Source organism: Anomaloglossus baeobatrachus, chromosome 2 (assembly GCF_048569485.1).
Source record: "Anomaloglossus baeobatrachus isolate aAnoBae1 chromosome 2, aAnoBae1.hap1, whole genome shotgun sequence".
In the NCBI taxonomy this organism is placed as follows: domain Eukaryota; kingdom Metazoa; phylum Chordata; class Amphibia; order Anura; family Aromobatidae; genus Anomaloglossus; species Anomaloglossus baeobatrachus.
In genome coordinates, this window is record NC_134354.1 from 346,785,711 (window position 1) to 346,802,073 (window position 16,363).

Genomic DNA, 16,363 nt, shown 5'->3' on the forward strand with positions numbered 1-16,363 from the left:
TTTGTTTAAATGCGGATTGCACATTTTCTGTTAGTACAATAAACCTCATTTCAATCCAGAAATATTACTCAGTCCATCAGTTATTAGATATATGAAACTGAAATAGCTGTTGCAAAAACCCAAATTGTTATAAAGAAAGAAGGTTAACATTAATAGGGTGTGCCCAAACTTTTTCATATGACTGTATGTACTACAATTCTAGATATTGCAAAGATTTATTATTGCTTTATTGTTCTCATTTTTTCTGGCTAAGATTTGAAAGTACGTGAGATTGTGTCTTTGCTCTATTGTGGTAATGTTTATGTGACCTATTGGCACTGAAAATCATGGGTATTTTATTGTTTGCAGATAGTGATGAGCAAACATGCTCGCCACTACTCGATACGCGATTGATCATCAGGGTGCTCGCGCACGCTCATAACTTTATTGAGTATCATGGGTGCTAGAGCAAAAGCTTGAATCCTGGCTCTGCATATTTTGCAGATGTTAGATAGCCAAATCAACATGAGGTGATTGCCTGCCAATCATGGTAATGTCAGAGGTTGGCTACTGGCATTTCTGTGATTGGACGGCCGCATTGCATTATCGGATCTTATAAGGTAAAGCAGACAGTTGCGGCTGGTACTATCAGACTGAGAAGGTCCATGGTTATTTGGCCCCTCCCAGCCTAAAAATAGTAACCTTCAGCAACCCCAAAATTAGTCCATCTCTTCCCGATTGCCATGGTGCAATGGCAATTGGGGTAATATTTTTGGGGGTTGATGTTTGCTTTGAATTGTCAGCTGGCATCAAGCCCAGGATTAAGTAATGGAGAGGTGTCTAACAGACACCCCCATTACTAACCCAGTAACTGTAAAGTGAAAAGAAACATATACACATAAAATATAGTTTGTCTGAATAAATACTCCCACATGTTATCCTTCAATGACCAATTTATTATTTTAAAAAAATCCATGAAGCTCTGAGATAATCCTTGGTGTACTGGTCTCACAATGTCCCCTGAATCAGTACGCTAATCTATAGAGCCTTGTTCAGAGAATGAGCCTCCATAGGTCACTCCCGTTTAGTGCCTCACTTGAAAATTTTCACTCATGGTGACATCGATAACTCATTGGGGATGTCTGATAGACGTGTCTCCATTACTAACCCTTGGGTTTGATTACAGCTGACATTACACAGCTGACATCAACTACCCAAAATATTACTTTTATTGCCACCACACCACACAAGGCAATTGGAAAGAGGTGAGGGATGGATGTGGGAATTTTAGGGTGGCTGTGAGCTGCTATTCTTAAGCTGAAAATGGCTAAATAACCATGGACTTTTCCATCCTGATAATATAGCCTCCAGCTTTCTGCTTTGCTTTGGCTGATTATCAAAAATAGAGGGGACCTCAAGCATTTTTTTAAATTCTTTATTTCCTTCCCAGCAGCAACCTGAGAGTCAGATATGCATCCAGTAGTATTCCTCACTCTGTTATTATTACATTTGTGCTCCTTTTTCATCCATTTCATCAATTTTCCTGCCCCCCCCCCCCCCAGCCCTCCTAGGGGTCTGTTGGGAGAATAAACGGGTTCTCCACTGACTTCTGTTATACTCGTTACTTGAATGGAACCTGTCCGTGCGTTAGACCTGCTCGAGTCAGGTAACGAGCACTTAAGCAGTTTAGAGTTTGCTCATCACTATTTGCAGCACATTGAACAAAATCATAAATTGTTACATGGTATTAACTGACCTTCACAAGAAGCGATGTTTCTTTTTGGTGTTGTACTATACATGTTCGTTTGACTACTGTATATCTCTCTGTTTGTTTTACTTCTATCTAGAGAATGAGATATCTTATGATGAGGAGTCAGAAGATCAGAATGGATGGTTTTCGATTTCTGCAATATGACAAAAAGAAAACATAATAGACTATTACACCACATATTCATATATTCATATTTTTTAGTAAAAAATTACATAGGGAAGTATCTCACTTTGCATTTGCAAAATTGATATTAATTGACATTGATGGGTAAGGACTAGGGATAATCGAATACAGTCATATGAAAAAGTTTGGGCACCCCTATTAATGTTAACCTTTTTTCTTTATAACAATTTGGGTTTTTGTAACAGCTATTTCAGTTTCATATATCTAATAACTGATGGACTGGGTAATATTTCTGGATTGAAATGAGGTTTATTGTACTAACAGAAAATGTGCAATCCGCATTTAAACAAAATTTGACCGGTGCAAAAATATGGGCACCCTTATCAATTTCTTGATTTGAACACTCCTAACTACTTTTTACTGACTTACTAAAGCACTAAATTGGTTTTGTAACCTCATTAAGCTTTGAACTTCATAGACAGGTGTATCCAATCATGAAAAAAGGTATTTAAGGTGGTCACTTGCAAGTTGTTCTCCTATTTGAATCTCCTATGAAGAGTGACATCATGGGCTCCTCAAAACAACTCTCAAATGATCTGAAAACAAAGATTATTCAACATAGTTGTTCAGGGGAAGGATACAAAAAGTTGTCTCAGAGATTTAAACTGTCAGTTTCCACTGTGAGGAACATAGTAAGGAAATGGAAGAACACAGGTACAGTTCTTGTTAAGCCCAGAAGTGGCAGGCCAAGAAAAATATCAGAAAGGCAGAGAAGAAGAATGGTGAGATCAGTCAAGGACAATCCACAGACCACCTCTAAAGACCTGCAGCTTCATCTTGCTGCAGATGGTGTCAATGTGCATTGGTCAACAATACAGCTCACGTTGCACAAGGAGAAGCTGTATGGGAGAGTGATGCGAAAGAAGCCGTTTCTGAAAGCACGCCACAAACAGAGTCACCTGAGGTATGCAAAAGCACATTTGGACAAGCCAGTTACATTTTGGAAGAAGGTCCTGTGGACTGATGAAACAAAGATTGAGTTGTTTGGTCATACAAAAAGGCGTTATGCATGGAGGCAAAAAAACATGGCATTACAAGAAAAGCACTTGCTACCCACAGTAAAATTTGGTGGAGGTTCCATCATGCTTTGGGGCTGTGTGGCCAATGCCGGCACCGGGAATCTTGTTAAGTTGAGGGTCGCATGGATTCAACTCAGTATCAGCAGATTCTTGACAATAATGTGTGAGAATCAGTGACGAAGTTGAAGTTACGCAGGGGATGGATATTTCAGCAAGACAATGATCCAAAACACCGCTCCAAATCTACTCAGGCATTCATGCAGAGGAACAATTACAATGTTCTGGAATGGCCATCCCAGTCCCCAGACCTGAATATCATTCAACATCTGTGGGATGATTTGAAACGTGCTGTCCATGCTCGGTGACCATCAAACTTAACTGAACTGGAATTGTTTTGTAAACAGGATTGGTCAAATATACCTTCATCCAGGATCCAGGAACTCATTAAAAGCTACAGGAAGCAACTAGAGGTGGTTATTTTTGCAAAAGGAGGATCTACAAAATGTTAATGTCACTTTTATGTTGAGGTGCCCATACTTTTGCACCGGTCAAATTTTGTTTAAATGCGGATTGCACATTTTCTGTTAGTATAATAAACCTCATTTCAATCCAGAAATATTACTCAGTCCATCAGTTATTAGATATATGAAACTGAAATAGCTGTTGCAAAAACTCAAATTGTTATAAAGAAAAAAGGTTAATATTAATAGGGGTGCCCAAACTTTTTCATATGACTGTACCTCAAATATTCGGCTTCGTGAATTTTCTCCGAATACCTCGCCGCTATTCGACTATTCAATGTGCAATGTAAGTCTATGGGAAGCCTGAATAGTGCCGAATAGTTGTTATTGGGTTTCCCATAGACTTACATTGCGCATCAAATATTCGCGAATAGTCGAATAGTGGCGAGGTATTCGGAAAATATTCGTGAAGCCGAATAATTGAAGCATTTGAGCATCCCTAGTAAGGACCATGATATACTGATCTGTAAGTAACTGAATGCATGCTAGTGGGTATGGCTGAGACAATGCTATTGATAGGACTAGTGGATAAACTAGATATAAAAATGCTTGCATCTAAAGAGGCAGGTTAGAGAAGATGCACTATTCATTGTAGCAATCCTAAAAGTCATTATTGACTCTTTAAACAAGCCTTGCTGCATGACTTAGGATATGAAGCCAAACCAGAAACTTCATTTGCAGATACATGTTTTGGGGTGTTTGCCCCTCATCAGTGCAAAGCAGAAAATTTAGTTTGGCTGGGTGAGAGGCCTCTGACAGGGGGTCTAAAGGGTAACATTTCTCCTTGAGGAGAGTGCCAAGTCAGTGTAAGGAGAATTATAGACTGTGCAGTGGTAGCTGAGGAGTAAGTTACAAAAAAGTCACAAAGTATGGCATACATATGGCAGTAGGCATAATTTGCAACTTCTTCATACCAGTTTCTGACGTAAACGCAATGATAAATGTTAAAAGTACACTAATGGGTCTAAGGACATATGGTATATAAAAAGTTCAACAGTGTTTTGAAAATATGGATTAGAATTAGCTAAAGTAGTTCTCTGCTTTGGACAATTCTTTCTTGTTGAAAGTGTTTGTTGGTCATAAATTTATTAAAAAAAAAAGTATATTTTGCTTAAACTCAGAGGAGGAAAAAAAACACTACGATGGCTAATAAAGAGGCTCCAGTCCTTGACAAAGACTCATCAGCCTCCACTAGGCAAATGGAGTAAAACTCTGATAAGTGTAGAGAAAATGGGGTATCTAAGCTTGATAAATATGAATATCTGTTGATACCGGGCCTTCTGGAAAACTATTGCCCCACAAGTTCTGCAGCAAACAATACCTCAATACTCCTGATGGATCCTGGAATACCTGGCGATTTATTGGTTGGAAAGAGTGACCTTGGCACAGAATGTCCATAATGATCGTTGTAAGGAAGCCGACAATACACAATGTCATCATGAATTACAGAAGAGAACTGACCAAGAGTTACTTTTAAAGCTGGAAAGTTTAAAGAGTATTTTTTACTTATCTGCCTTTTAATCTAATAAAATAAGGAATAAAATAAGATCTAAATCTGGAGAATCTTTACTTCCCTGACAGGTCCTCTTTAAATAAAAAGGGCAGCCCCACACAGGTGATAGTTATTTCTTAATGCTGGGAAGCAGTGCCGTTCAGCTGTATGGCTCTGTCACTACAGGTAGGCAACAGAGCATATATTAGACACTGTAAGGGTATGTGCGCACTAGACGTTTTTTTCACGCTGCGTTTTTATGTGCGTTTTTGTCTAAAAAAACGCACCCGCGGCTAAAAAACGCGGCAAAAACGCATGCGGTGCGTTTGCATTTGGTGTGTTTTTTGCTGCGTTTTTACTCACTGCGTTTTTAATCAGTGCACAATGCCATTAAAGATTGTTGATGAAAAAAAAAAAGGTCTGATGTCATTTCCTTCTTCAAAATGTTCATTGTATGCAGGAGAGCAGACAGCAGCTGCAGAACTACAAGTCTCAGCATCCTCCATTCACTAGTGTATGGAGGAGAGCAGACAGCAGCTGCAGAACTACAAGTCTCAGCATCCTCCATTCACTAGTGTATGGAGGAGAGCAGACAGCAGCTGCAGAACTACAAGTCTCAGCATCCTCCATTCACTAGTGTATGCAGGAGAGCAGACAGCAGATGCAGAACTACAAGTCTCAGCATCCTCCATTCACTAGTGTATGCAGGAGAGCAGACAGCAGCTGCAGAACTACAAGTCTCAGCATCCTCCATCCACTAGTGTATGCAGGAGAGCAGACAGCAGCTGCAGAACTACAAGTCTCAGCATCCTCCATTCACTAGTGTATGCAGGAGAGCAGACAGCAGCTGTAGAACTACAAGTCTCAGCATCCTCCATTCACTAGTGTATGCAGGAGAGCAGACAGCAGCTGCAGAACCACAAAGCTCAGCATCCTCCATCCAGGACTGTATGCAGTTTTTTGCCCAAAAAGAAAAAAAAAAATGACATGGGCTTCGCCATATTTTTGTATGCTAGCCGGGTACAGCAGGCAGGTACGGGCTGCCCCCAACCCCCAGCTGCCTATTTGTACCCGGCTGGGAACCAAAAATATAGAGAAGCCCTTTTTTTTAATTATTTCATGAAATAATTAAAAAAAAAAAATGACGTGGGCTTCGCCTAATTTTTGAGTCCAGCCGGGTACAACTAGGCAGCTGGGGATTGGAATCCACAGTGCAGGGTGCCCATGCTTTCTGGGCACCCCCACTGCGAATTGCAGTCCGCAGCCACCCCAGAAAATGGCGCTTTCATAGAAGCGCCATCTTCTGGCGCTGTATCCAACTCTTCTAGCTGCCCTGGTGACGGGTGGCTAGCTAGGTAATAATGGAGTTAGGGCTAGCTGTATATTATCAGCTAGCCCTAAGCCCGAAATTCATGGTGTCACGCCAATATTAGACATGGCCACCATGAATTTCTAGTAATGATAAAAAAAAAAACACAACACACAGAAAAATATTTTTATTAGAAATAAAACACAACACAATTAGTGACTCCATCTTTATTGAAATAAACCCCCCTCCGCAGTAATCCTGGGTCAGGGTCCCGCGCCGTCCAATCCGGATCCAATATCATCTGATCGGTTTGCTGGAAGACATACCGATCAGATGATCTGTCAGGTTCAAGGATGTGAATCACATCACACATCAGCTGATTGTATAAAAGCCGGTTATACAATCAGCTGATGCATCAGTAGAAAAAAAAAAAATAATACTCACTTATGTGCTGTGCTGATTACCGGCAGCTCCTGGAGCGATCGATTGGACAGGAGTCTGATCCCGTGCGATCGCTGCAAGAGCTGCCGGTAATCAGCTGATGAAGTCCCCCTGACGGCAGGATCAGCTGATAGCCAGCCGGGCGCGAAAAAGCCGGCGAGACTACGATCAGCTGATGCGTCAGGTGACTGCATCAGGTGATCCACAGCCAGGTCCTGCAAGCAAGGTCCTGCCCCGGGGAGACTGCACACAGCCAGAGCGGCGGGACCGGGAGGAGATGGGAGCGGGCATGGCACCGGGACCCTGCGGACAGGTGAGTATATATGACATTTTTTTTTTTATACTGTTAACTTTGATTTTCGCCGCTGCCTCCACCTCCCGCCCAGACATGGCGCCGCACGGAGCTGACATGGCACCGGACGGGAGGTGGAAGCAGCGGTGACGGTACCGGGAGGATTCACGCTTCTGTGTTTACCAACAGAAGGAATCCTCTTCCTGTACACGTCACTGTAGTACCCACCCCTTGCGTTTATAGCTACGTTTTTAGTCATAGAAACGCGGCTATATGCATTTTTCATTGCGTTTTTAACATCTCATTGAATTCAATGGGTGAAAAACGCAGTGAAAAATGCAGAAATAATTGACATGCTGCGTTTTTGTGGTCACCACAAAAACGCAGCTAAAAAAACGCTGTGTGAGGACAGCACTTATGAAAACCCATAGACATTGCTGGGGAAGCAATGTCACTGCGTTTTCAGCACAAAAACGCGGTAAAAACGCCGCTAAAAACGCGGCAAAAACGCCTAGTGCGCACAAGGCCTTAATATTTTTTTATATTGCCTGGACAGCCCCTTTAAAGGGAATCTGTCAGCAGGTTTTTACTATGTAACCTGAAGACAGCATGCTGCAAGGGTTAACATAGAGAATTCAGGGATGCCTGTCTTGTCAAGGTTCAATCTGTTTGTTTAAGCAGCTATGTTTGTTTAAGCAGCAGGACTTATCATTGCTTTGACTGAAATGTGGACATCTGTCTGACACGCCCCTCCTCTGATTGATACCTCACTATCAATGTACAATCTCTATTGAGAGCCTGGTGTGGGCGGGGACAGCTCTCTCAGCTCTGCTGCATGGCTAAATCTAAAAGTCCTGATTGTGTCAGAATAGCTGCAGTCAGTAATCTAATTGATACATCATTGAATTCAGGGTCTATCTGCTTACATAATGCTGCTTTCAGATTAGGTAGCAAAAAGCTGGTGACAGATTTCCTTTAAATACTTTAATTTTCATTTCTGTTAAACTTGTAACTTTGTAGATGTGGATATGGATTAATTATGTTGAATGGAGGGAGGTACTATGACTAATTATTTGAATTATTTATTTTAAATGGTTCTTCTGATTAAGGAGCTCATTGAGAGCCTAACAAACATTAATTTCAACCTGGTCGACAGGGTGGCTTTGCTTAAAGTGCCAGGGTGGCACTTTAAATGTAAGCTCCCTGCCCGTGGTATTAAACTCACCTGCTGTCATCTTCATGCTTTTTTGGCACCATCCTGATCCCGCAATGCCATCTTGTGCCTGTAACTTGTGCTTGTCCAGAAGTCAGAAGTTACATTACAAGCTCTCACTGCATCTCTATGAGAGCCAGAATGGGGCTCTCATAGAGTTACATTGATTTGTGACCTCCAGTGCGCTCCATGAAACACTGGAGTAGCCGGCAGGTTATAAATCACAGGAGACTGATGGGAGTGATGCTGGAGACAGATGAAGATGGCGGCAGGTGAGTATAAGATGGGGCAGGGGACTTACATTTAAAGCACCACTCCAGTGGTGAAATTGTTTTAAAAAAAAATGCTACAGTGGTGATTTAATATAAAATGTCTCTGTCAAACTGGCTTAAATATTTACAATTGAGGTCAACTATATATTATTCTGCCTGAGTGAAAAAGTCAGCACTTATAGGCTTTGATTACTTAGTATTGAATTTTTGGTGGCATGAAAAGGTATTATGAAGCTATGTATATCCAATAGGCTCCTGACTTGTGATTTCTAGGATTCAATTCTGAGAGAGCAAATATATTATTGGTCACATGGGAAACTGGAGGTACTCATAGATGTAATGGATACCATGGTTGGAGACTGTGACGCTGACTGAAGTAGTAACATGACTATTAATGCTCTTAATGGAAGTATCTACCTCTCCCTTTCCCTTCTTCCGTCTCCAGGCTAGGGAATTTTTTTTCTATTTCGTCAAATGGAAGTGTAGTTTGATAAATATGTATGTAAAAATGCTTGCATGATGCTTTACGCAGGACGATGGTCTATTCAGAACGCGCTGCTTGTTTGTCGAGTTATTGGAGGCTTGTCTTAGGAACACTCTTTCCCATTTGATGGCCAATGTAAATATAGCTTAATATCTGACCGCATTTCTGTTTTCATTCCCCCTATGGTAATTATTAAAGCAGTTGTTTCAAGTAGATAATTCCTATTTAAGGCCCGCAACACACATCCGTTGAAAACGTGCGTGTTTGGTCCGTTTCCGTACATACCGGAGGTATGACCAAACGTGCACATATGTTTTTTTATGTTTAAAGGCACACGTGCGTGTTATTTGATCTTCCATGTGTTCGTGTGCGTCCCACGTTTTTTGCTCCGTTTGGCACGGAAGCATGTTCGTTTTTGGGACGGAGCACGCACACACGGACATAATGTTAGCCTATGGGAGTCCAAATAAAACATTCCTTGCACGGATGTGTGGTTATGTTGTCCGTGAGAAATGTCCGTGTGTGATGCAAAATGTTGTTACTACATGTCGAACTTCACCCGACTTCATTGTCATGCCGCGGCTCTGTCTGTGTGCCGTGTACTGATTAGTGGTCACCTGTGAAGGATTTACCGGTGACCGCTAATCCCCCGAGTGACTGAAGTGTCCCCCCCTCTCTCATACTCACCGATCCCCGATCACCTGCGCTACACGGCGTTCACACTGCTCCGGCGGCTTTTTCTAATTTGAAAAAGCCAGCCGCTCATTAAACAATCTCGTATTCCCTGCTTTCCCTGCCCACCGGCGCCTATGATTGGTTGCAGTGAGAGTGAGACACGCCCCCACGCTGAGTGACAGGTGTCTCACTGCACCCAATCACAGCAGTCGGTGGGCGTGTCTATACTGTGCAGTAAAATAAATAAATAAATAATTTAAAAAAACGGCGTGCTGTCCCCCCCTATTTTAATACCAGCCAGATAAAGCCATACGGCTGAAGGCTGGTATTCTCAGGATGGGGAGCTCCACGTTATGGGGAGCCCCCCAGCCTAAAAATATCAGTCAACAGCCGCCCAGAATGGCCGCATACATTAGATGCGACTGTTCTGGTACAGTACCCGGCTCTTCCCGATTTGCCCTGGTGCGTAGGCAAATCGGGGTAATAAGGAGTTAATGGCACCCCATAGATGCCACTAAATAAATCATGTCATGCGTCTCCCCGAGATACCTTCCATGATTGATCTGTAAATTACAGTAAATAAACACACACACCTGAAAAATCCTTTATTAGAAATAAAAAACACAAACACATTCCCTGGTTCACCAATTTAATCAGACCCAAAAAGCCCTCCATGTCCGGCGTAATCCAGGATGGTCCAGCGTCGCTTCCAGCTCTGCTGCATGGAGGTGACCAGAGCAGCAGAAGACACCGCCGCTCCGGTCAGCTCCACGCAGCAAATGAAGAGAGCCGCGTGATCAGCTGAGCTGTCACTGAGGTTACTTGCGGCCACCGCTGGATGCAGCGGTGGCCGCGGGTAACCTCAGTGACAGCTCAGCTGATCGCGCTACTCACCTCAGTTGCTGCGTGGAGCTGACCGGAGCGGCGGTGAGTAGCGCGATCAGCTGAGCTGTCACTGAGGTTACCCGCGGCCACCGCTGGATACAGCTGATCGCGCTACTCACCTCATTTGCTGCGTGGAGCTGACCGGAGCGGCGGTGAGTAGCGCGATCAGCTGAGCTGTCACTGAGGTTACCCGCGGCCACCGCTGGATACAGCTGATCGCGCTACTCACCTCATTTGCTGCGTGGAGCTGACAGGAGCGGCGGTGTCTTCTGCTGCTCCGGTCACTTCCATGCAGCAGAGCTGGAAGCGACGCTGGACCATCCTGGATTACGCTGGACATGGAGGGTTTATTGGGGCTAATTAAATTGGTGAACCAGGAAATGTGTTTGTGTTTTTTTTTCTAATAAAGGATTTTTCAGGTGTGTGTGTTTAATTACTGTAATTTACTGATCAATCATGGAAGGTATCTCGGGGAGACGCATGACATGATTAATCTAGGATTTAGTGGCAGCTATGGGCTGCCATTAGCTCCTTATTACCCCGATTTGCCAATGCACCAGAGCAAATTGGGAAGAGCCGGGTACTGTCCCAGAACAGTCGCATCTAATGTATGCGGCCATTCTGGGCGGCAGCTGACTGATATTGTTAGGCTGGGAGGCTCCCCATAACGTGGAGCTCCCCATCCTGAGAATACCAGCCTTCAGCCGTATGGCTTTATCTGGCTGGTATTAAAATAGGGGGGGACCGCACGCCGTTTTTTTTAATTATTTATTTATTTATTTTACTGCACAGTATAGACACGCCCAACAGCTGCTGTGATTGGGTGAAGTGACACAGCTGTCACTCAGCGTGTGGGCGTGTCTCACTACAACCAATCATATTTGCCGGTGGGCGGGGAAAGCAGGGAATACGAGATTGATTAATGAGCGGCCGGCTATTACAAAAGAGGAAAAGCCGCCGGAGTTTAGAGAACAGCCGTGCAGCGCCGCGCCGGTGATCGGGGAACGGTGAGTATGAGAGAGGGGTACTCCATTCAGTCACTCTGGTGATTAGCGGTCACTGGTGAGTCCTTCACGGGTGACCGCTAATCAGGACGTGACACACAGACAGAGCCGCGGTATGAGGATGAAGTCAGGTGAAGTTCACCCAAGTTCATTCTCAGCGCGCGACTCTGTCTGCTGTCAGCCGGCATGTATCAACGACATTTAACATCACACACGGACATTTCACACGGACAACACACACACACACGTCAGTTAAGTTTCACACGCACACACGGCCATTCCACACGCACAAGTGGTTACCATACAGCGGACACACAGCCACCACACGTGCGATATTTACGGTCCAAAAAACGGATTACGGACATGAAAAACGGCCCGTATTACACGTGCGTGGTTATCAAGGATGTGTGTTTTAGGCCTAAATGGAAGTTTCATAAATGTAAATGTTTTTTTGGCATCAAAATAACAAGCTGTCAGTGTAATTCATGGAAGAGCCATGTCCACCAAGCAGAAGCCATTTTACAGAGACACTCTGTGATCCAGAACTAGCAACAAGTCATGAGATGAACATCTGAACTCCATCTTACTAGTATCTCTGGTCAGGTCAATGCTACTAATTACAATTTTTTGGGTTTTTTTATAACTGAAATATTTTTACTTAATTTTGTTAGTTATCATTTCTAATATTAAATGAAAAATAAGCACACATAGTTAAATACAGTGCGCTGATAAGCTAAGTATAGGAAGCATATTACAGGATAATTTGAATTAAAGAGGACCATCCACCAGGATTTTGCCATATGAGGTAAAGGCAGTGCCATACAGGCACTAGATGCTGAATGCAGGCATACCTATTATAGAAAGATCTGATGCTTGGTTGATTAAATATCTATAATCAAAGTTGTAGAAAAGCACTGCACTTTGATGGGTGCAACATGGGCGGGTCTTTCTGGGTCAGGTCCTCGCGTTTATTCCTCCTCCTCCGGCATCCTCTGGCTTGCCTCCTATTTTCTGTATTTGATTATCGCTCTGTACCATCATTGCTACTGTTGGCAGCGCGTGCTCGTTGCCACAGTACTTATGTCTTCATTAAAATGCTGTCAGAGACCACACGTACCACGATCTCTGGCGCCATTTTATTGAACACACTGTGGTGAAGACTATGAGAAGCATCGGCACATGTGCAAACATAATAAGAGAAAAATCTTAGTCTTCCCCACAATGTGTTCAATAAAATAGCGCCGGAGATTGCAGTACACACATGCGTGGACTTCAGCCATTTTAATGAAGAACTGAGTACTGTGGCAATGTGCACGCCCCGCTAACAGCAGCAATTGCAGCGTGGCATGATATTCAAATAAAGAAAAGTCAGGAGGATGCCAGAGGAGGAGGAATAAATGTGAGGACAAAGACCTGCTATGTTGCACACATCAATCAAAGTGCAGTGATTTTCTGCAACTTTGATTAAACATATTTAATCAACCAAGCATCGGATCTTCCTATAACAGGTATGCCTGGATCTAGCGTCTTACTGCCTGTATGGAACTGCCTTTACCTCATATAGCAAAATCCTGCTGGATGGTCCTCTTTAAGGACACCATACGGTTCAATTGCAGAAGGGAGAAATCACTTGACATGACAATATGGTACCTTCAATTTTGAAGGATCTTTTTCTTCTGGCCGTACAGGCTTGTTGCTTTGAATGTTTGCCTCAGCTTTTACTAATCTCTTTGGAGGCCTAGGAGGTGGAGGTTGTTGGCTAGGTAGGTCCTTTCTCAGGCTGTAATAGAAGCACTCAGTAAGTTCTAATATGTTTGTAGAAATGTTGATTCCAGCAGGAAATGACACTGTATCCTCCAATATAACCACAGAAAAGTTAACGTATTTCATTGGCAACTCAAAGCACTCTGAAGCTGTGTCATACAAGGAGACCAATAATGCACAATCCTCCATAATCTCTTCTAGTCTGATAGAAGGAAATGATACCAAAGGATCATTTGATATAGATGTGTCTTTTGTAACAACCTTAACTTCACAAGGCAACTTAAGTTTCTGTATTATACTGGAAAGGTTGTATTTTTTAGTATCTTTAACTTCTTCAACAAATCTCCCCTCCATATATATAGGGAGCATGACTTCCTCTGGTGTATCATCATCATCGTCATCATCATCATCTTCATCTGCTGTGACTTTTTTACATACTAGGGCATCAGTTTCTTGTGGTCCCATTGGGGTTGTTATGACAGTTTTGGTATGATGTAAAACCTGTAAATGATCTCCGATACAAAGGGAAGGGATGTTCTCATCACTGCTATCACAATCCTGGGTTACCACAACTTTAAGTTTAGTTCCTTCCAGGGCTTTAGTCCAGAGCTCGAAAATGGAAGCAAACTCCCTTGGTCTTTGACGAAATTTCCCCCGATACGAATCATCAATGTAAAAGAATTTGGCGGTCTTGCATTTATTGCCTGTCGCAAGAACTTTGTTTGACACAATTTTTCTGTGAATTATGATTTTCTGTCCTTTTTGTAAAGCTGAGTAAGTGTCATTTTTTACCAAATGCTGAACTTCTGCTGTATCCAGAATTTCTGCTACAACAGGAAATTTTTCTTGCTGTTCAAAAACCTCTCTCAAGGACAATGGCTGGACAAATTCCACATTTCCACAGTGATCAGTAATGTCGATAACATCAACTTCAAGACTTGATGGCATCTTCACATACCCTTTTCTCACTGAGGTGTAGAAATACAAGCGTTAGTTGAATAGAATGATAGATACAACTCAGACAATTAGTGTAGATTTCCAACATGAGACAAAAATGTACCGTATTTATATAGAGGTAGACTGCAACGCCAGACACAGTCATCAAGAGTGGGCCAACTTTTAGACAAAAATATATTTATTTTCTAATTTTGAAAATGGTAAATCATTTTCTGAATACATAGCAAATGCAATAAAATATGCTTGTTTGTTTTTTTTCAAAAAGAATGATACAATCCATGTTTTGTAAATGTTTTCATTCCTGAATTTTAATCTGTGGTCAATTAAGGTAAATCACCATGCCCTTGTACAGATCTGCCTATATCACCCACTAGATAGAGTTTCACTGGTTTTCTATGAAATTTCAGATTTTTTTTTCCCCATTAGAAACATTGACTGGTGTAATGTGAATGGTTAGCCTAAGTTCACATGTCCAGTAATCATCTATTGGAACAGAAAAAAAAGTCAAGCAAACACAATTTTTTGAACAAATAGATTTTTTTCAGGATTCATTTCTTTAACATGGGAGTCTATGGAAAATGGATCCATTAACTGATTGCTATTTAGCCATCCATTGTTTTTTTTGCATTTGTAAAGGATCTGTTTTTTGCTTACTGGATCAGTTTTAAATGGAAGATAAATAGCAAACAGTTAAAGGAAACCTGTCACCAGATTTGGGGCCTAAAAGCTGCGGCCACCACCAGTGGGCTCTTATATACAACATTCTAGCATACTGTATATAAGAGCCCAGGCTGCTGTGTAGAACGTAAAAATCATTTTATAATACTTACTTAAACGGTCGTTGCGGTGGGGTTGGGTCAGATTGGCGTCTTTGTTCTCCGGTGCCAGCGCTTCCTCTTTTGGCCATCTTTGTCCTCCTTCTGAAGCCTGTGTGAATGATGCGTCCTATGTCATACACACTGGCCGGTCCCGCGCAGGTGCACTACAATACTTTGTTCTGCCCTGCTCAGGGCAGATCAAAGTGCGCCTGCGCAGGACCTCAGCGCCGGCGAGTGTGGAGTGTGGATTTTGATGTTTGGAGTTTACTGATCAGATTAATTGATTTTATATTTTGATAGATCGGGCATTTCTGAACGGGGCGATACCAAATATGTGTACATTTTTTATTTTATTAACCCTTTAATTTTCAACAAGGCGAAGGGGAGGTGATTTGAACTTTTAGGATTTTTTAATTTTTCAAAACTTTTTTAAACTTTTTATTTATTCTACTAGTCCCCCTAGGGGGCTATATGGATCAGCTGTCTGATTGCTCTTCCATATCTGATGATCACAGTTACACAGCTGAGATCACCAGATATGCTCATCTCCTGTCTCACACAGCTCTCAGCCGGGTGGAACAGTAAGTGAGTCATTTGAGCTACAAGAGTCATCACATGACCCTGTTCTTCCTTGACAACCACCGGATCCATGTGATCACGTCACGTGACTTCCAGTATCGGCCTGTGAGTACTATCATTGTTAATATGGCGCTGTCACATCTTGACACCGCCATTTAAGGGATTAACAGGTACGGGTTGATTGCGATTACACTAGTACTTTCTAGGCACACATGTCAGCTGTATAAATCAGCTGACATGTGAGCGTATCCCCGCCTGCAGCCCGCAGCAGCCGGTGGGGATTAACACTATGACTGCTAGGTCGCAAGTTTACTGCCCACGGTCATTAAGGGGTTAAAGAGAACCAACCATCAGGATTTTCATATATAAAGTAAAGCCAGTGCTAGGAAGCTGAATCTAAGCATAGCTTGCGTTTTGAGATTGGATGTTTTATTTCAGAAATATGTACAAGTAAAGTTGATTGATGAATGCTACAGAATATCTAATAGGTGGGTCGGGTGTTGCTATCTATTCCTACCCTTGTCTGCCTTCCTGACCTTGGTAGATGCTAGACTGTATGGGCTGCAATTTCAATCACGCCCATATCATAAATGACTCATGCCTGCAATGACAGAAATGTCTCACACCTGCAAGGAGCCCATACAGGGGCGGGAATATATAGCAAAACCTATTAAATATTCTTTAGCACCTATCAATCAAATAGCA

The 16,363-nt window shown here is 42.5% G+C and overlaps 1 protein-coding gene across 1 annotated transcript in view; it reads right to left on the reverse strand.

The window, feature by feature from the left end:
* The window catches only part of THEMIS2 (thymocyte selection associated family member 2), a 167,541-nt gene that overhangs the window by 12,107 nt on the left and 139,071 nt on the right, over positions 1 to 16,363 (reverse strand). Inside the window, exons 4-5 of the mRNA XM_075333966.1 lie at positions 13,191 to 14,272; positions 1,736 to 1,883 (exon numbers count right to left, since the gene is read on the reverse strand). Of these exons, the coding sequence (XP_075190081.1) occupies positions 1,736 to 1,883; positions 13,191 to 14,272 (1,230 nt within the window). The remainder of the gene's footprint in view (positions 1 to 1,735; positions 1,884 to 13,190; positions 14,273 to 16,363) is intronic.